The 20,278-nt window shown below is 54.3% G+C and overlaps 6 protein-coding genes across 6 annotated transcripts; 4 read left to right on the top strand and 2 right to left on the bottom strand.

The window, feature by feature from the left end:
- Positions 1 to 142: 142 nt before the first annotated feature.
- Positions 143 to 1,198, top strand: UMAG_00432 (putative proline iminopeptidase; the record flags this gene model as incomplete). Its single annotated transcript, XM_011388001.1, has 1 exon — positions 143 to 1,198. The coding sequence occupies one exon, from the start codon at positions 143 to 145 to the stop codon at positions 1,196 to 1,198; it is 1,056 nt and encodes a 351-aa protein (XP_011386303.1).
- Positions 1,199 to 1,321: 123 nt separating this feature from the next.
- On the bottom strand, positions 1,322 to 3,613 carry UMAG_10113 (uncharacterized protein; the record flags this gene model as incomplete). The annotated part of the gene is made up of 2 exons (XM_011388367.1): positions 1,322 to 3,404; positions 3,591 to 3,613. The coding sequence occupies 2 exons, from the start codon at positions 3,611 to 3,613 to the stop codon at positions 1,322 to 1,324; spliced, it is 2,106 nt and encodes a 701-aa protein (XP_011386669.1).
- A 1,059-nt stretch (positions 3,614 to 4,672) lies between these two features.
- Positions 4,673 to 10,186, top strand: UMAG_12151 (uncharacterized protein; the record flags this gene model as incomplete). The annotated part of the gene is made up of 1 exon (XM_011388542.1): positions 4,673 to 10,186. One exon carries the CDS (start codon positions 4,673 to 4,675, stop codon positions 10,184 to 10,186), a length of 5,514 nt encoding a protein of 1,837 aa, XP_011386844.1.
- A 543-nt stretch (positions 10,187 to 10,729) lies between these two features.
- Positions 10,730 to 12,046, bottom strand: UMAG_00435 (mitochondrial 54S ribosomal protein uL4m; the record flags this gene model as incomplete). Its single annotated transcript, XM_011388002.1, has 1 exon — positions 10,730 to 12,046. The coding sequence occupies one exon, from the start codon at positions 12,044 to 12,046 to the stop codon at positions 10,730 to 10,732; it is 1,317 nt and encodes a 438-aa protein (XP_011386304.1).
- Positions 12,047 to 13,059: 1,013 nt separating this feature from the next.
- UMAG_10114 (40S ribosomal protein uS9) lies at positions 13,060 to 14,068 on the top strand (the record flags this gene model as incomplete). The annotated part of the gene is made up of 2 exons (XM_011388368.1): positions 13,060 to 13,238; positions 13,819 to 14,068. 2 exons carry the CDS (start codon positions 13,060 to 13,062, stop codon positions 14,066 to 14,068), a joined length of 429 nt encoding a protein of 142 aa, XP_011386670.1.
- A 2,148-nt stretch (positions 14,069 to 16,216) lies between these two features.
- Positions 16,217 to 20,119, top strand: UMAG_12152 (uncharacterized protein; the record flags this gene model as incomplete). Its single annotated transcript, XM_011388543.1, has 1 exon — positions 16,217 to 20,119. One exon carries the CDS (start codon positions 16,217 to 16,219, stop codon positions 20,117 to 20,119), a length of 3,903 nt encoding a protein of 1,300 aa, XP_011386845.1.
- Between the last annotated feature and the right edge of the window lie 159 nt (positions 20,120 to 20,278).

The following is a 20,278-nucleotide window of genomic DNA, read 5'->3' on the forward strand; positions in this document are numbered from 1 at the left end:
CATGTTTCTACCGCGACGCTTACTGCAACCACATCTGCTTATTCGAGAGCAGCGTTCCTCTCTGCTACTACTGCATCTTGGCGATCCTCACTCGTCTTCAAGCAGCTGCTCTCGCCGCACCTCGAATCTCCACCACGCCAACATGTGCACGCAAAAATCTGAGAAGCCAAAGCTCGGGCTTCACGCGGCGGATGTTGTTGACTACACCGAAGCTGCTCGCTCGCTGATCGGCTACAAGGATACGCTTCGTCAACCGTACCCACCCATCGAGCCGTTTGAAACCGGTCGTCTTGCGGTGGATGGCCGACACACGATCTACTATGAGTGGAGCGGCAACCCGGATGGCTACCCGATTGTGTGCTTGCACGGTGGACCCGGTGGAGGAATCTGGTCTGAGGAACGACGCTGGTTCGACCCATCTCACTATCGCATTCTCTCGTTCGACCAGCGTGGAGCTGGCCAAAGCACGCCTCACGCTGACTTGGTTGACAACACCACCTGGCACCTTGTCGCAGACATGGAAAAGTTGCGCGAAAAGTTTGGCATTACCAAGTGGCACGTCTTTGGTGGCTCGTGGGGCTCTACTCTCTCCTTGGCATATGCTCAAACGCATCCTGAACGCGTGAGCGCGTTGGTTCTTCGCGGCATCTTCACACTGCGCAAATCAGAGTTGCAGTTCTTCTACCAAAATGGTGCCTCGCACATCTTCCCCGAACAGTGGGACGTCTACCGCGATGGAATCCCGCCCGCTGAACGCGACGACTTTATCGCCGCATACAACAAGCGTCTCACCTCGGACGACGCGGCTGTGCGTCTCGACGCTGCTCGTCGATGGAGCACGTGGGAGAATTCAACGTCGAAACTCTACGTCGACGCAAACAGCCTCGCCAAGGGCGAAGACGACGATTGGTCCTTGGCTTTCGCTCGCATCGAAAACCACTACTTTATCAACCAAGGCTGGATGCAAGACGGTCAGCTCCTAAACAAGGAAAACATTGACAAGATCAGGCACATTCCCGCATCCATTATTCAGGGTAGGGTCGACTTTGTTTGTCCAGCCACAACCGCTTGGGAACTCCACAAGGTTTGGCCAGAGGCAGAATTTCACCTGGTCCCCGACGCTGGTCACTCGGCAAAGGAACCGGGTCTCGCCGATAAATTGGTTCAGGCTACCGACAAATACCGCTCTGTCAAGTAGAATCTCGAGTCATCCACGTCACGCTAGCATTCACACTTGCCAAATTGTCGGACAGAGTATCAAGCAGGAATGACAGTGTGTGCTTGTGTGTACAGTTGTGCTTGGTACAGGGAAAGCGCGTATTCAAACGTCGATGCCGAGCTTTCTTAGACGATCGAGCCTATCTGCCTCTCGACGGAAATGCAATTGTCGCATCTCGTTCCTTTGCTCGGCAGTCAGTAGTCCCCAATCGGCCTCGCCCACCTCATCCATCTGCAAGCTCGAGTCGAGTAGCACACTGAGCCTATCCGCGAGCTTTTTGATTGCCAGCACTTCGTCTCCTCCCACTCTCAACCCCATGCGAAACAAATCTGTTTCGCTGACCTTTTTCCTACCATCCTTTGAGACTACCACTAGACCAGCTCCGCGAGCAGACGACGCCGGCGAGGAAAAAGTGGCGATGCCGAGTATCATCTCGATCGCCGCATTGCGGTAGAGGTCGGTGGGCAGAGCGTCGAGTGAGACGATGGCACGTTCGAGCGAGGCAGGCTTGTGGCCATTTGGATAAAGTGGCGTGGAAGGGGTCAGAACAGAACGGATGACGGGATCCTTGGCGATGCGAACAAGTTGAGAGGGCAGCAGCGGTTTGGGATCATCGCGACGAAGTGGGTCGAGCAAGATAAGCGGATCGGGTTCAGGTGGATACTTGAGTTCCGAGAGAGCGCGCAACGTAGGTGAAGCGGGACGGTAGAGAGACGCTTGCCCTGAAGAGCTAGTTGGGTGCAACATGGAATTGATCACGGCCATGCCGCCTGGAACTACTGGCTCGCTGAGTGTGGGCTCCTCTGTGAGCATCGACGGTACGGCTGCGGTCACTTCGGCTTGCTTCGCCTCGGGACTACCGTGCTCTGACTTGGCATCGACACCTTGGTGACCGTCGGATGGTAGCAACTGAATCTTGTTTCTCTTTCTCCTCTGCTCATCTGCTTGCCCTTCCTCGGTCTCTACGTGAAGAAGCATATCGTTGTCGACGATGAATCGGATAGCCTGTCCCACCGCATCTACATGCTTCTCAATCTCGTTTCGGAGTAGCTGTCGAAGTAGATCAGGTTGGTCGAAGGGATTGATGGGTGGTGGTCTGGGATGAGGTCGTCGCGTTGCTCTTTCCAGGTTGTGCTGTTGCGGCTGTGAGGTGCCTGTTGTGTTCGTTTCATGTCGCTTTTTGCAGCGGTCGCCGTAGTTGCAGCGACCTTGCAAGAAGTGTGTGCAAATGGGACGACGGTCCTGGTGATTGCTGGAACGCGCTTCCGGTGCGGAAACGCCTGCTTCTTGCTCGAGAGATGGAACGGGCGCTCTGGATGATACTTCTTCTGGTGCATCATTATCCGATTCAGTGTCCTGGTCTGCCGTGGCGCTGAGCTTGCTGTTTGGCTCGACCGACGTTGCGCTTTCCATGTCCAGCCTCTGCTTCTTCTCGTAGGACGCAGATGTCGGGGTCCTATGAGCATGTTCTCCGACTTCTGAAAGCCCTGCTACTGAGTTTGTTAGCTCTTCGTGTTGCCTCTTGCGGATGGGTGCGGGGCGGGGGCCGTATATCGCCTCACTCCGTTTCTGCCTTTGTTCCTTCTCTTTGAGCTTTTCCTGCACGACCTGTTGTGTTGGCCACCGCTTTTTGCGCTGATTGATCCACTCTGCGATGAGCTCGGGCGAATCAAGCTGGATATTGAGGCCAGAGATGGTGGCATCGGCTGGCCCATCAAGTGCGCGGCCGCTGCCTTGCGGATTGGTCGGAATTGATTGATCTGGCCCATCCTGAGAGTCAGACGAGCTGTCCGAATCGCTATTACTAGCGTCATCATCGCTGTCCGTTTGGTCGGAATGGTCAGATAGGTCGTGGTCCAAGGTGGGCGCAGATGCTCTTTTTGGTCGGAGAGGCAGGGGATGTGGATTCCGGCGTTGATGTTGGCGCATTCGACGCTGCTGTTCTCTCTGCTCTGCTATCAGCATCGGATCGAGTCGTTGCAGCTCTTCAATGCCACCCTCTGGGTAAATCAAGTGACGATCTGCTTTGTGGAGCGTGAGAGAGAGGGCAGAGTGGGTACGAAAGTTGCATCGAGACGGAGCCATGGCGGGATCAACCGAAGAAGAGGGCGGGTGGTCGTCAACATGATCGCAATGCAGCGAGCCATGAGCGTCGGATGTCGGGTCAGATGCGTTTCGGGTTTGTCTGGGGACATATCCAGAATCACGAGGTTGTCGATGCTGTGCAAAGGATCCCCGCCCGCGGCCAGAGTGACTGTGGGCGTGACTGTGACTGTGACCCCGACCCCGACCCCTTCCCCGGCCACGGCCAGTGTCGCCTCTTGCTCCGCCTCCTCCTCCTCCTCCACCACCACCACCACGATGATGGTACCGGTCGCTATTCCATCCAGACATGTGTGTGGGACTATAGGAAGAAGGTACGGTCACAGAGAGAGAGAGAGAGAGAAAGAGAGGAAGAAGACCAGTGTGTGGAAGCACAACTCTTTGTTGTTTCAAAATTCTTGAAAGCAGAAAAAGCGTGAAGGGTCTTCCGATTGCCGAAAAAATTCGGCTCGTGCTGATTTGTTTCCTTGCGCTCATTCACGATTGAAGTATCGGCCCTCTGTTGGGTGCTTATCGCTGATTTCCGGTGTGTTGACCTCGAGACGGCTTTCTGAAAGCATGGAGCTGGCTGAGCGTTTGATGTACCTTAAGTTATTTGCGCTTTTTGATCATCGTGTGAATATAGACAAAGGGAGATTCATGATTCACTGATTATTAAAGCACGAAGCATTCGTGATTCGTGATTGCGCTCGGACCGCTACGCTTTCGTCCGGACTCAGCTCAGGCTCGTACTGAGAACTCACACTGAAGTTAGCTACGGAACACCACTTGGTTTGGCTTGGCTTGGTCGGCTCTGTGTCGCGATGACTTTCCTGGCCCGACCATGGCCATAAGGGCTCTTCTTCCCACCTTTGGATCGAATCCCACTCCTCCTTCTGTACAATCACAATTACGCCAACCGTAAACTGTCCCAAAGCTAAATCAGCCTACCAGCAACACTAGATTCAAGCTGAGTCGCCCACACGCTGCACTTTGTGATTGCTAGTCGTGAGTGTCCAGTCAGTCCTTCTTCCCTCTTATCCAGCACAGCATCGCCTCGGGACCTTGCTAGTCGCCTCGTCAATTCATCTGGGGTCGAGCCTTGGTGGCTACTCAGGGCGATCACCAGCTTCGATGCAGCACTTGAACCTCTTTTAGCCAGAGCTCATCAGTCGCACTCTAGTCGACGCACACGAATCAGCCTGTACATCGAGAGCACGTCGCTTCTTCGCTTCCCATCACTCGGGCTCATCGCCTCTCACCTACCTTGGCACAAACCCAGCGCTCCTACCGCCTATCTGGACTCACAATCATCGCCTCCTAGCTTCCGTGTGTCAGCATAAGCGCCACTCACGTCGCATTCGCCCAATCATGGTCGTCACAACCCGCAAGCGGACTGCGGCTGTGTTTCAGCCAAACACAGCGTCTGCTTCGTCAACCAAACGAGCGACCTCATCTACCAAATCCAAACCTCAAGGTTGCGCTGAACGATCGAGCAAGTCCAGAGCAAACGCAAAGATGCCATCTCCCGTCCACTCTCAAGATGATCGAGGATCTCCGACGGAGACCGAGGCGGAGCTTTCGGCGCAGGCCCCCACTATCCCGCTATTTGATTTTGATATTCCCTTAGAGCTCGACTCTCCTTACGGCTCACGCATATCCGCTTTCAATCCGGCACCATATGAGAGCCTCAAACACAAGCTCAGCCAATGGTTCCCCGAGCTCTCGATGAGAGATGACAACCATGCTGACCATCTCTCCTCAAGCCCTCGAGCCACAACCAAGGACAATCAGTCGAAGCGCAAGCCAAAGTCCAAGAGGCCAGACTACATTTATCTCGAGGTCGACTTTGTACCCCAACTTGTGTCTGATTGGCACCTTAACCTTCCCCGTACATCGCGCGGTTGGTCTGGAAGCGTCACTGCAAAGCTGCACCAGGCCCTTGCAGTCGTTGCGTCCGCTCCTCCAGGCTACAGTCCTAGCGACATTCCACCAGCAACCAAATCCACTTCCCAAGTCTTGGAAGCAGCACATTACGAGGATGACAACATGTCGGACAACGAACAAGATGATCCAGATACGCTTCTGCTCGGATACCTCATCCCTTCGGCCTTCAAGGATGCAGCGAGCCACCCTCTAACCCACCTGGACCCGGTCCTGATATCCAAGGAATGGATTCAACTGTACGGCGAGGTCACTCTGGCTCCGCCCTTTCTGCCTCCAATGTCTGAGGTCTTTGGTCCAGATGCTTTCGAGACATCCTCCAAGCGTGTTTCCGCACAGACATCCAAGTCGTCCTCTGCCGCCAACCAACCCCTGGCTCGCGTCATTTCCAGATCGTCAGATGTGCCGTCGACTCGCTTACTCGGAACCTTGAGCGTCCAAGTCGGCCTAGAACCAGCCGCTCTCCAATACGGCGCAGGCAAAGACAAAGTTGATGGCTTTGTTGCTTCAAGTGACGACCTCAAGAACACAGCCGCACAGGGCTCGCTCGGCCTAGCTCGCGCGCTCCGCCAAGCCATTCCGTCCATCGTCGACTGGGACTTTAGCTTTGTCGAGCTGGACACTGACGCACATACCTATTGGGATCGCAATGAGTCCTTCTACGATTTGCCGCCCAAGCAGTCGACACTCTCTCGTCATCTCGTGCTCGATAATGTGGAGCCTCTCGACTTTCCCAACACGTCCTCCACCTCGAATACTTTGAGCAAGAAGCGCAAGAAGTCCTCCCACATGTCTTTTACATCAGGTCGCTTTAGACCATATCCTCCCACGCTTGAATCCGCCGAAGACCAAGACGTTCCATCCAGCTATGTATGCTCTTGTCTCAGTTGCCAGATCATGACCGAAAGAAACCCGGTCGTAGCAGCGCCTCGTCTCAAGCAGGAAGCTCTGCCACCCGGAGAGCAGATTTCGGGCACCGATACAAGGCTTGGCGACATCACTAGCAGAAAGTTTTTACCCCTCGACACCAACGTCACTAGTCTCCTAGAGGCTTGCCGTCCCCCTTCGGACGGACCCAAGGTCTATCCACCGTCTGACGTCATTCCCACCCCATTGATGGGCTATCAAGCTCGATGTCTGGCATGGCTGATCAAGAGAGAGACTGTGGTCGACGAGGACATCGATCAACTCATGCCCAATTGGCTCCCCTTGCGGTGCAAGGATGCGCGACACATCATGAGGAGGCGTCTGCAGCTCGAGGCTGAGCGAGAAGCGCTCATGTATGTGATACAGCGCAGCCAGTCACGAGCGCGACGCACTTCCAAAGTGAAAGCAGCAGGTCTTGCTGCTCTCGACGCTGCCAATGATGCCGAGACTAGAATCACTTTAACAAGCAATTCCTCGACAAGCGCCACTGTGAAGACACTCGGTCCCTTGAAAAGAGAGCCATTCATCGACCCCGTCGATCAGACTTTCTACTTTGACCAGATCTCGGGCTTGCTGAGTCTTCGTCGCTTCTGCTGCCGTCCGAGCGAGCCTGGAGGTGCGCTCTGCGAGGCGATGGGCCTTGGAAAGACGCTCGAGAGTCTCTCACTCATCGCAGCGCGTCCTCGTCCCGACAATTCGAATCTTTTGGAGTACGATACCTCACGCAGCGCACGGATGATTTCAGAGATGGAACCATCGGCGCGTCCGTTTGTATCACGAGCCACGCTGGTGGTATGTCCTGCTGCATTGGTAGAGCAGTGGATGGACGAAATCCGCAAGCATTTCCGCAGTCGCAGCACCGTCGGTACGGACTCACTGGACGGCCATCTCAGCCAACAAGCAGGTGTCATCCGATACAGACACACTGACTTTGCCTGGGATGTGCGCTCGCGACGTGCCGACGTTCGAGCACTTGCAGAAAGGAAGCTTACCCAGCCGGACATTGTTGTTGCGACGTACGAAGAGCTGGCCTTCCAGCTCACCGAGAGCCATAAAGTACCCCACAACAGCAACCAAGTTCGTACGCCGCTGCTGGAAGTCCTCTTCTGGCGCATACTTTTGGACGAGGCACAGATCGTTGCTGGCGCGTCCGGCAAAGCAACCAGCATGGTCCACGAGCTTTGGCGTAGCAATTGCTGGATGGTCACAGGAACACCCGTAACCAAGGGCATCCGCGATATTCAGGGCATCTTTGCGTTTATGGATCACGACCCCTTAGCAGCGCCGCGCTTCTTCCGCGAAATTCTTCAGCAGCCTTTCAGTCAAGGCTCCATCGAAGGCATCCGCCGCCTACGCGCCATCCTGCCGCGTTTCGTCTGGAGGCACACACAAGTCCACGTCGAAGACGAGATTACACTGCCTCCCTGCAAGAACGAGGTGCTTGAGCTCAATCTCAAGCATGTCGAACGGATCTTTTACGACAAGGAAGTGAGCAAGTTCTGTGACAGCTTCACAAAGCAAGCCGCCAGAGGCGTTGTCAATGTCGCTCAGCCGACGTTTCTCATTCATCTCCGCCAACTGCTCAGCCATCCTCAAGTTGCAGATGAGTATTTGTACTTCCACAACTACTCACGGCTGTCGTTTGCTGAGTTGTTTCAGCGCTTCTTCCAACAGGCCGAGTCCGAGCTCGCCACGCTCCGCATGCAACTTGTCACCACCACGCTGCAGCTCGTATGGAGCCACGACTTTTACACCGCAGAGAAGGACAAGAAACGCTGGCGCGGTGGTCCGTCCCCGCTCAAAGATTCAGAGGATGTTTGTCGAGAGCTGGACGCAGCGTTGCGGGTAGTCACTGCCGCGCTAGATGAGCAAGCTCGCCGAAGTCTTGGTTCGTCTGCAGAGAACGAGCAAGAAGCCGAGATGCCCAACGCTGAAGCGCAGGCCGCGTTATCCAACAATTCGTCGGCGGTCGATGGCACCGATGCCACTGGCGGTCTCGAGGTTAGTGTGACCGACGATTCAACAGCTGGTGCTGAAGCATCGAGCTCGATGTCGGCAGTGACCACTGATAGCGTTGGCGAGGCCGCTGTGGTAGGATCCGATTCGACACTGAGGATAAACCTCTCGTGGGAGGAGGCAAATTATTGGTTGCGCACGCTTCTGCAGAAGCATGCCGCACCTGCCACCAACGGTCAAAACGCAGAAACGGTCATCGAACCGCCGGCACGCTGGGATCCAGAACGACCCAGCCGCACCTGCTTCGACAAGGAGTTCAAGAATGCAGACGATCCCTCGGTCAATCTCACAGATCCTCGTTATCACCTCGTCGTCCAGGACGCCGGCGCCGAAGATATGGGCCAAGATGAATACCTGGCGCTAATCACGGCACAACAAAATGCGCAAACGTACAAAGATCGCGCTGAGCCTCGCAAGAAAGTCAAGATGGATGCTCTCGAACCTGGCTTGCTCAAAAAGTCGCGTCTTCGCGGCAAAGCCACGCAACGGCAAATCACACGAGTGTGGTCTTACAAGCCCAAGGAGCGTCTCGAGACGACAAGGGCGAGGCTTCACAGTCTACAGTCAGATCTGCCGGGCAAGGCGCATGAGGTTGCTTTCTTGCGGCAGCAACTGCTTGAGGGTCTTGGCGGCGAGACACAGTCTGGTCCCGGACAAGCCGGCGACTCTGTGGCCACTGCTTCCGCCGAGCAGCCTTCTGGACCCGAATGTCCGATCTGCTTCGAATCCAAAATACAGATTGCGGTGCTGCCGTGCTACCACTCCTTTTGCGCCGACTGCATCGACAAGATCTGCGAGCGCAATCCTCGATCGGCAAGCCATTTGCGGGCCAGCTACGATCCGCTACGCTGCCCGAAATGTCGACTCAAATTTCTCCCCAACCAGGTCACGCGAATCATGGAGCCAGAAAAATTTGTCTCGATGGACGGCTCAGGGACGGTGGTTGGCGATTGGAGCGGCAAAATCTCAGGTCTCATTGTGGATCTCAAGGAACGATTAGCTCAAGACCCTACCCACAAGGCTGTCGTTTTTTCGCACTGGCCCAAGATGCTGACCTTTGCGCGCGAGGCTCTCGTGCAGAACGGCGTCTCAGCGGTGGTCTTTGGCGGCAATGAAACAAAGCAAGCGGAAGCTTTGAGGGCGATGCGCGACGACGATCACGTCCATGTAATACTCGTACCATTCCGAGCCAGTGCAGGTGCAGCCGGTCTCTCGCTAACGTCGTGCGATCTGGCATATCTCCTAGAACCGGCCTTGGACACAGCTCTCGAGGCTCAAGCAGTGGCACGCATTCATCGCATCGGTCAGCGGCGTGAGACCACAATCATTCGCGTCAAGATGAAAGATACGATCGAAGACGCCGTCATGCGCATCGCGGACGAGCGCTCGCGCCGAGGAATGGCGTTCGCTGCACAAACAAATTCCGGCGGTGATGCAGTCTCTGCGGCAGTTGCTGCGTCTGCAGACCCCCAGGCGGTTCTTAACGGAGCTGGTTCCTCAACAGCTGCACAGGAAGCAACACTGACGAGCAGTCTGAATGCGAGTACCTCAGGCCAGGAGGACCTAGTCGCACAAACTCGCGTCCAGGCCGAAGAACAGAAAACTTTGCAAGCTGGGCTTCTAACCTCGAATGTACGAGAACGTTCAATCAAGGCATCATTGGCAGCTTCAGTTGGAGTCGGACGCGAGTCGGACAACATTAGCCTGACGATGGCTGAAGTTGGTCTTATCCTTGGCTTTGACGCGGAAGAAGTCAAGCGAAAAGCAAAAGAGCGCAGAGAATCTGTGCTGAGGAGGGCAGAATTTTATGGACTGTATGACTACAGCAGCAACGCTCGCCAGCTTGAGTTGGATAATCTCGAATTGGAAGTGAGGATGGAGGAGGGACGACGGGCCATGGAAAGTTGGTCCAGCGAGGACGCGGAAGAGGTAAGATGGGCGCTGGAGGATGAAGAAGAGAACGAGCGAACTTGGGCCATGGATCGGCAAGAAGAATAAGACACACAGGAGCAAGAAGGAGAAGAGAGGCCTTGGGAGATGGGAGCTGATGCGATCTCGCAGAGCGTGCAAGAGGCCACAGGAAACGATCATGGAAGAGGCCGTGGCGCGAGTCGAAGTGGTTAGAAGAGAGTTGACTGACAATCGAGCACGATTAGGAGACTGAGAGGAAGGCTAAGACGGAGACCTAGCCGCGGAGGATGCAGAACGATTTCAAAGCGGAGGAAGAGAGATCTTGCAGACCTGGGTCCGGACGCACGACATGGATGAGGCGATATGAGGCCTGTACATCTTGGCCTGACTAGTCGAATTGATGTAAGGTATCTGCTCGCTTTTAGAAACACAAATCTTGAGAGAAGAGTATCTGTGACGACCTCTTCGGGCTATGCTTCCCATTTGCTCCCACATCACAATTGGACTACGGTTCTCAATGCCTTTGCTGTTCCTGCATGAAGATCGCACGTCGGTTATGCCGTTTGTGTGTTAAGGTTTCTGAAACAGAATGAGAGTACAAACAGGTTTTGAGCCAGCACGAAGTCTTGCTCAAGCTGTCGAAGCGCCGGCAGGAGCTTGAGAAAGTGCTTGGGTGTGGTCGACTGTATGGTCGACGTGGTCAGGCTGGAGATGCTCATCGGGGTTTCCAGTTAGGGCATCTAGGCTAGCCTGTTCATGGAAGATGGCACCTCCTAGCTTCTCCTCGAGCCACTCTACAGCGCCGAGGTCGCAGATGACCTTGTGGCGACGGAGAACCTCGTAAGCGTGGAGCTCGCCAGGTTTCTTTTTGTCGTCGCTGGTCTTTGCGATATTGTCGCGGTACTCTTCGGTGAGGGAGTCGAGCTCGATGAGTTCAGCGCGCGGGAGGTTATTAGAAGCAAGAACGAAGTTGCGAATGGCTTGTTGGTGGGAGAGTTTTTGGTGCTCATCGTAGATGGGGTCTGAGGATGAGGGACGAGCGTCTTTGATGAGTGATCGCATGGAAGGTTGCGGGTCGCGAGGCGCTGTGAGGAAGAGGGCGTCGGACCAACCCTTGCTGCCGAGCAAACGGGCGAGTGGACCTGTGGAGCTGGGCGGTGCAGTCCAGTTCAAGTTTTCAACGACGAGCAGATTGCCCTGCCTCCATTTGGACGAGAGTGCCGATCTGAGTGCCAACTCACGCACCCTTCGTGGCAACTTGGTCGAGTGATCCCTAGGTCGAGGACCATGCGCTACAGCACCACCACGCAAGATCGGATTGGACATGGTTCCCAAACGCGCCTGACCAGAGCCCTTCTGCGGACGCAGTTTTCTCATCGACCCGCGCACATCCGAGCGTCCCTTTGTCGAGGCAGTTCCAGATCGCTGTGCGTCGAGATAGTATACCACCGCACTGTGAATCACATCTCGACGTGCCGGTGCATCGAAAACGTGTGCTGAAAGTGGCACATATGCCTTGCTCGATGTGGAGCTACCCTTTTGCAATCGAGACAGCTTAACATGCACCAAGGGTGGTTTGTTGGAAACAGCAACCAGATCGCCTTCGTCGAAAGGCGGAATTTCGTACATTTCGCTATCAGAGTCGAATTCGGATGCATACACACCATCCTCTTGCTGCCCTACAGATGCGGATGCGGATGCGGATGCGGATGACGCGAGTGTCGAAGAAGATGAGGAGGGTGCTACGGTCAAAGGCGTGGTGGATGATGATGCCGTCGAGGTGTGCAACGATGACGAGCCGAATCTGGAGACGACGGGAGCGGCTGGAGCTCGTGCTTGTGCTCGTGCTCGTGCTGCAACGACAGGCTGCGTGCCGCCAATCGACTGGAGTGCCACTCGCAGCGATGTCAACGAGGCAAAAGCCTTGGATGACGGGAGCGAGGTCATTTCGAGTTACGTGACGAGAAGATGGAGGCTAGGCAAAGGTCGAGGAGTATGTGACTGTGCAACGACGAGGACCAAGAGTGATGTTCATTCTTGGTGATTCCTGTTTGCTCCATCGTCCAACCCTTTTCCGAAAAGTCGAAAGTGCTTTTTTCCAGATCAGCCATCTCGAGGTGATCGTCTTTATCGGGATCAACGGACGTAAAGCTGCATGAATCGGCGATATACACTTTCCTCAATGTTAATGCGACCGAGTGACTGACAGTTTTGACAAAACCAAAAATTTTCAGCCGCGTGACCTCGGCCGAAGTGGATACTTCTAAGGACGGCAACTTGAAAAATAAGAGAGAAGCTGCTATTCGTGAATCTGAGAGATCGAGAGACGAAGCAAACCGTGTGTATAGGTGTAGCATCGGTGCTGGAATAGCTCGTGAGCCAACTAGAGAGGAAATCAGAGCCAACCAGAGCCAGCTGACAGGGTGAGGGGCTAAACTGTGTGTAGCGGGTGATTGAGTGAGGGCGAGTGAGTGAGCGTGTTCGTCGTTCTAAGGTCACTGGGCAAGTGCGATCGCGACCACTACTTTCTTCTTCCACCTCTCCTCATCATCAAGAAGGTAGGTGTAATCGGTGACTACCTCGTAGTAGCACATCAAATAGCCATTCAACAAAGGGCATCGACGTATTGAAGCCAGAAGCTGACTTTTCTTAATCTCGTTGGCTACTCTTTTGCACACACACATCTCATCATATACTCGCTTTGTTCACTCTCGACATTTCATCAATCACCACACTCGACCCATCCGCACACTTGGACCGCATCGCCATTCTTTGATTGTCCTCTTTTCCTCTCAACCACCGTACTCCAAAATCGACGCAACTGCATCATTTGGACTCACTCTTGCGACACGTCTCACTCTCAAACCTCACCAACCACTTCCACTGTTGCTTGCATACTTGACACTCACCCATCCGACACACACGTCCACCTACTACCTTGATTTGTTCTTGCAGTCATCATGTCCGCTCCTTCCGTATCGTGCTTCGGCAAGAAGAAGACGGCTACCGCCGTCGCCCACTGCAAGGAGGGCAAGGGTCTTATCCGCCTCAACGGCCAGCCCATCTCGCTCGTCCAGCCCGAGATTCTCCGATGGAAGGTCTTCGAGCCCGTTCTCGTTGTCGGTGAGGACAAGTTCTCGTAAGTATCTGGCTACCATAACAACGCAAGGATGCAATGAGGGATAAATGCGGCAATAGTGTCGATGATATACAGCAACAGCAGGTTCGAACCAGGAGGAAGATGCGAGGATACAGCAACAAAGCAATGTCAGCAAATCAAAGACAGACACAGCAACGAAGTCAAGCACAGGGTGACTTTTCGGCACATCACAGAGAATGGTCGGAACCAGCATGGGTTTCTGAAGGATGCAACGGCACAGCTCAGGACTCGAAGGTGGGAGCTTAGGACAACACTGTCACTCTCCCCGCAAAGATTAAAAAAGAAAAGAGGACGATGGAACTTGAACTTCAAGGAGATCTATGTGTTGACGTGGCAAGGGCAGGTGCCAATCAGTGGCCTGCAATGATGGACGTTTGCATGATTGTAAAGGGATTGTCGTCTTGTCTGGAATCTCGACTGGATCTGTGCGGCGACACAGACCTGCCCAACGTTTTTGCGTCTTTCCCAATTGCTGCTGGTTGGCGCTTCTCACCATTAACCTCGGTTCAAGTTGACTGACTTCTGATTGTACCACTCGTCCGACTTGATCATATCACAGCACTGTTGACATCCGCCTGCGCGTTTCGGGTGGTGGTGCTACTTCGCAGATCTACGCGATCCGTCAGGCTATCGCCAAGTCGCTCGTTGCCTACTACGCCAAGTACTACGATGCCGCCTCGGCTCTCGAGCTCCGCCAGCTTTTTGTTGCGTATGACCGCACTCTGTTGATCGCCGACACGCGCCGATCGGAGCCCAAGAAGTTCGGTGGTCACGGTGCGCGTGCTCGTCGCCAGAAATCCTACCGTTAAACAAACAGCATCGAGGCTGGCGTTGCTTGGTCACACAGTGCACCTTCAGGCTCGGCTCAATCTCGTGTTTTCGGTCTGGTCTCGCATCTTTTTCTTGGTTTTCATGAATCATGTAGCTTGGTGGTTCAGCTATGTGGATCCATATTCGCATCTTTGAATGCAATCTCCACCGACATTCACGCACCGTCTTATCAGGTGCTGGACTCATGCAATCCATCTGTACATCACCGAGTACTCTCTTCATCCCACACCACATTCCCGCCAAAAAGAGATTTGACAATCCCAAAATTGAACCTAGATTCCTGCTTGCCAGTCTGTCTTTATCTGTCAGCGTCATGTGTATGCGTACGAGGTGTGACTCAGCTGCTGGATGGCGCGTGCAGCCTAAATCACGAATGGTTCGAGGCAGTTTGCGATGGTGTAAAAAACTCGAAAGGACACCTGAAGCTTGACCGCTGTACCAAAAGGAGGTCTAGACAACCAATCACGTGTCGGACTTGGGTTGAAATCTTGCACTAGGACAGGCGTGAGGAGGATGCGCGAATTTTCACGTTTGACTCAAGCTGTACTCGTGCGACGGCATAACAATTACTGGATTGTTTTGGGCGAGCGTGGAGCGGACGCCCGAGGGTAAGCGCGGCGGCGGGGGCTGAAGCTGGTGTGATTCGTGATTCGTGATTCGTGATTCACGTTGTCGTGGATGGCCGAAAGCGGCGCAGCCGAATGCAAGAAATCTCAGATGCGAACAGGATGGAGCCGAGCCTGTGTTTGTTGGTCTAGTGACAGAGTGCAGCTCAGCAATCCTGAATCACGAATTCATGGTTCAGGATCCAGGACTGAGGCTTGGTCTGAAATCACTCAAGGCTGAATGAATCACGAATGCGCTGTTCGTGATTCACGATGGAGCAGCATCTGTGGAGTTGGTGGATCGAACCGTGAACTCGTAACTGTTTGTAACCAACATGAAAGCCAAATCAATCTACTGTAAACGATTCACGATTCGTGCTTAGATTAATAAGTTAGCTTGTCTGCGCAAAGCACGGAACGGCAGTCTGTTTCAGATTTCAAGCGCCAACCCTAAGCAAGGAGGCAGCGGCACGAAAGCATTCAGGAATTCTTAAAGAGAAGCGCGCAGCAAAGCCTAAAGCACGAAGCGACCAGTGAGCAGTGAGCAGTGAGCAGTGAGCCGTGAGCAAGCCAAGCGCGAAAATGTTAATTTGCATCTCCTGTCTGGGCGCCTGAAACCGCACGCCAAAACCGCGAACCATGCGTGGTGAGCTTGGCCGCGTTGAGAGTCGTGAGTGTGACATTTCAGATTAACAGTCGTGAGTCGTGATTCACGATTCGTGCGTGAATCTGTGATTCTTGGATTCTTGATTGGTGATGGATGATTGAATACAACTCCACACTTGGCTTGGAGAGAGTCATGAGTCTTGCTTGGATTGTCTCCCGTCCTTCACAATTCGTGACACAATTCGTGACACAATTCGTGATTGTCTCTCGCCTTTCCAGATGCGCCTGCTAGCATCACACGGACAAATCCCGCAGTTCTGTTAATAAACGGACGAGTGCAGGCGCGCGCACATCCATACTTTCCTCGACTTTGGACGTCGTTTTCGTTTGCTGCCCATCGCTACATCTTGGCTCCAATCCCTCTCCATCCATCTCGATACCCGATACCAGCTAGTTGGCCCAGTATCTCCTCTTTGCAAACTAGCAAACATCAACGATACGCCGTCTGCACGCGAGGTTGCGCTCACGCCTCTGAGCCTCCACACAACTTGACGCAATCATCAAAGGCGCACATAATCACAAGCACGCGCCTGCTGAGCTTCTCATGGGCGTACCACCTGCATTGTTGCGCTGTGCCTTGATCTTCGACCCACCAAATCACCACGGACAGCATCATTTGCGCTTGGTCTCCTTCGGCTCTGCAACCTGACCATCGATTGTTCGAGGCAAAATAGACTTCCCTCCAACTCATGCTTGCATGGCTAATCGTGCTTTCCCCAACATCTCTCTAGACAGCCGCGATCTGGCTCACACCACCCTTTGAACATCTCGGTCCCTTCAACGGGCATCGTGCGTGCCTCTGTAGTCGTTGAACCTGCATCTTGTCTCGAGTAACAACTTGCTCCCACAATCCTCATGGCCGCTTTTCACGCCATGACGTCCCCCGCACTAACTGGCGACGGCGACCTCGGCTTATTTGCTATGCAGTCCCGTTCGCCGTCCACGTCATTCGAAAACGCAGATCAGGTACATACATCCACTCTTGCCACCGACCCTACCAGCGTTCCTTTCTATCCTAGTCAAGCCCCCTCGGTCGTCTCCGCTACCACTTTGCGTCGTTCTGCGCCTTCGTCGGTGGGACCATTGGTCACATCCAACGCCGCCTCGGGCTCCACTATGCCCGCATCCTCGGTATCAAAGTCCAGCTTGACTTCATCCATCACTTCATCTGGCTTGACTGCCTTGTCCCTGCACGAAGAAATCACACAGCACTCCGCGCGCGAGACCACACATGCTTCTTCATCCACCTCGCCCACTTCTGCCGCTTCCAGCTCCGATAACAGCAATCAAAACGTCTCCGCTAAAAGTATCTCCTCGCTGGGCTCCAACTATCTATCAGCTACCGAGAATCCTATTTCTGCTTCCATCCCTACGAATCTTTCCTCAATTGCCCCACAACAGCCTGCCGCTTCAGTCTCGTCGCAGACAAGCGCCACAACGGCGTTGTCGCCCCCCTCGAGGTCATCACCACCCTCTTCTTCTTCACAGCGAAGCATCGCTTCCACCGCCACTATCACCCAGTCCCGCCTTCCATCCTCGCGCTCTTTCGCGTCGTCCTTAGCTGGTGACAAGCAGGCTCTGAGCGTGGAACAGGAGCTCAACGCCGATCTCGACCTGGAATCCACATCTGCATCACCACTCGACTCGAATCTTCATTCAAGAAACAGTGTCATCTCAGCGCGTTCATCTCGACGCAGTTGTAGATCGGGTGTACCAGCCATATCGGATCGTCTCCCCGTCGGAGAAGGTGGCCCACAAGCTCCACCCCGAAACGCCTCTTTCCGTGAAGCCTCCAAGCGTCTCTCTTCTGGGCTTGGCCACGGCGATCTTGGTATTGATTCGTACGCTGCTTCTGGCGTCAGTCCCTCGTCACCTTGCATGACCAGCTTCTTGGATCTCGACTCGCCCACTTCGTCAGAGTCTAGCGTAGCTGGCAGATATCCTCTCCCGAGCAGGAGGACCTCTTTGCGCGCTGTATCTCCTAGGACCCCCACTTTTGGTCTCGATCCTTCTGCAACAGCTGCAACTGCCTTGTCAGCTTCGCGCCCTGCATCACGTCCATCATCGCGACCTGCATCATCCGGCAGCAAATCAGCATTGCTCTGTGCATCATCTGCAAGACCGGAGACAGATGCACAGACGGCTTCCAAGTCTTCCAACAACACACTTGCCCTCGACCGCGAAGCCATGCAGCGTTGGGTGCTTTCCGTCGGCTGCGTCAACTTTGATCTCGAATTGGGTCCCGATCTTGAGTTTCTCTATCCTCCGCTCGGCATCAGTCGCGAAGAGCGTGACAACATAGCTTTCTCATCGTTCCCAGACACTTCCATTTTTGACGACGGTTCGCTCGTCTTTTCATGGCGTGTGCGTGAGGTTCCGCTCGATTCCTCAGAATCTGAACCGCCGACCATCAAAAGTCTCAACGACGCGCTACAACAACCACCCATCCTGGCAGATGAAGAGACGCCACGTCCATCCATGAACAAGGCTGCGCTCCACAATGCCGGCACTCAAGCTCAAAAGAAGAAGACGGAATCAAACTTGTCTTTACCAACCAGTTCCATTACTCCACCTACGTCTCATCTCAGGGGATCGTCTGTTTCCTCAGCGACCAGCTCGCAGTCGCTATCCAGACACGGATCGGACGCAAACTTGCGCAGCGCAGAATCTCCGAGCATGACATCTACCACTTCGTTTCACGATCGCCTAGCTCAAAAGCTCTTTTCGTCGTCAAGCTCCTCAGCCATGGCCAGGCACTTTTCGCATGATCGGCACAGCAGTGCGCATTCTTTGAGCTCCGCCTCGGCAGACGACGATGGCGATGCTGGCACTGCGGTCACGACAACTTCTTCTTCTTCCTCAGCTGCTTCCACCGGCGGCCATGGCTCCAACATCTCGCCGACTGCAAGCTCTGTCTCCACCATCGCCAATTCGTCGATCCAAACCAGCGATCTCATTCATACAAAACGTTCACCGGGCAACAGCACCAGCAGCAGTTACATTTACGGTTACGTGTTTTTTCGTCAGAAGCGCGACTCCACCAACCGACGTGGATACTTCCAGAAATCCATCGTCATCCTCTCTCACTTGCCGCTTGTTGGGCTATTTAGCGAAGTTGTCGCTCGCCTCGGGCCACTGTACTTTGAGCATGGCATGTCGATGCTCGAAGCCTTCGCTAATGATGTCATGTCCTGGCCGGCGCCGCAACCAGGTACTATCCTGACATTACCCTTGCTAGGCAGCATCCTTACAGCAGCGATACCCTTCGGCCAGCAACCGCAAAATTCGCCCAACGCCGAATCTGCCCCCATGCAGTCGTTGAGCCTTTCGGCGTCCAATACAAACTCTTCCACAGGCGGCTTCAGACACACAGCCACCATGACAATCCGATCTCGCTCCAGACAATCCAGCGCTAACGGCTCGACCAACCGACAACTTCCGGAACCCCTGATTGGTCCTGAAGGGCCACTGCTCGCGTCGATTCCAGCCACTTCGCTCTTTGAGACATTCAAAGAAGCTCTGGCAGACCTCTGGCTGCTTTGGGAATGCGTACTGCTTGCCGAACCGATCCTTGTCATTGCACCGGAACCCAAAATTGCAAGTGAAGCTGTGTGGCATATGCTTGATTTGATTCGTCCCATCCCGTACGCGGGAGATTTCCGACCCTACTTTCACATCCACGATTACGACTTTCGAACGTTGGTGACCAAGAACAAGCCTCAGGCAGGGACGCTGATCGCCTCGACTAATCCCTTCTTCGCGACGGCGTGTGGCCACTGGCCGCATGTCTTGAGGGTTGGGAAAGCGGCAGTCAAGTTGATCACCATCAAGCACGGAGGTGGAAGCGGCGGGGGATCTAAGAAAGCAGTGGGTGGTGGTAGCGGCGGTCTCGTCGGCGGCGGGATCGGTGGTGGGCACGGAGCCGGTGGAGGAGGGCCTGACCATATCCCCGGATTCACCACCAAACGCAAACGCCGTATCAGCAAAGACCGACAATTGCTCAAACGGTTGCAAGACCTGGCGACGTCCGCAACCAAATCTGGGCTGAACGACGAGGCTGCGATTTCGGCTGCGATTGCATCTGCCAATGTGACGATGCGACGCTACTTTGCCGATCTGACCGAACGCTTCCTTTCACCCTTGAATCGATACGTGGCGTCGTTGGTGCCTGCATCGTTCGATCTATCTTCGCCATCAGAGGTGCCCAAGATCCGGCCTTTCAACACGACAGATTTCCTGGCCAGCTTAAAGATGCATGGCACGCCGTTGGCTGTTCGATCTAGGTCGCTGCCGACAGGAGCGAGTGTACGCCAGAGTCTGTACATGGATTTCCTGCGATGCCCCAACTTCTCCCTGTGGTTGCACAGTAGGGTAGCTGCAGCTGAGGAGGAACAGCGTCGTCGATACATTGCTTCGCTCCTCCACGGCGATGTAACTACCTTTGGTTCGACCAAAGGCGAGATCGAGACCATCGATCTGTACTCTCGCTTGGTCGAGCAGATCCGGTTGGTCGATGTTCAGTTGACCAGTCCGACCGAACCGGGTCCGGGGAGCAGGTGGAGAACGGAAACGGCTTCCAGCCTGAACGTGAACGTGAATGGATCAGGGAGAAACACACCTACGCTCGTGGCCAACAGTGCGAGCATGTCAACGGAGAAGAGGTTAAGGGATCAGAAGCACAAGTTGATGCGTCAGCTCGACAAGTTGTGTCAGACACTGCCGGATGATTTACGGAGTAGTTTGAATCGCCCCGCTTAGGTGGGCGCAGGAGGAGCGAGAGTCACGAGTGGGTAATGTACGGTGCTTTGTCGGGTGATGAGGGCGAATGTGGAAAGTCTGTATTGCATACGGTAGAAACGTACACACGTGACTATTGCAATCAATTTAACCTCACTCAGGCAAGCATGGAGCATGGAG

Source organism: Mycosarcoma maydis, chromosome 1, assembly GCF_000328475.2.
Source record: "Mycosarcoma maydis chromosome 1, whole genome shotgun sequence".
Lineage (NCBI taxonomy): Eukaryota > Fungi > Basidiomycota > Ustilaginomycetes > Ustilaginales > Mycosarcoma > Mycosarcoma maydis.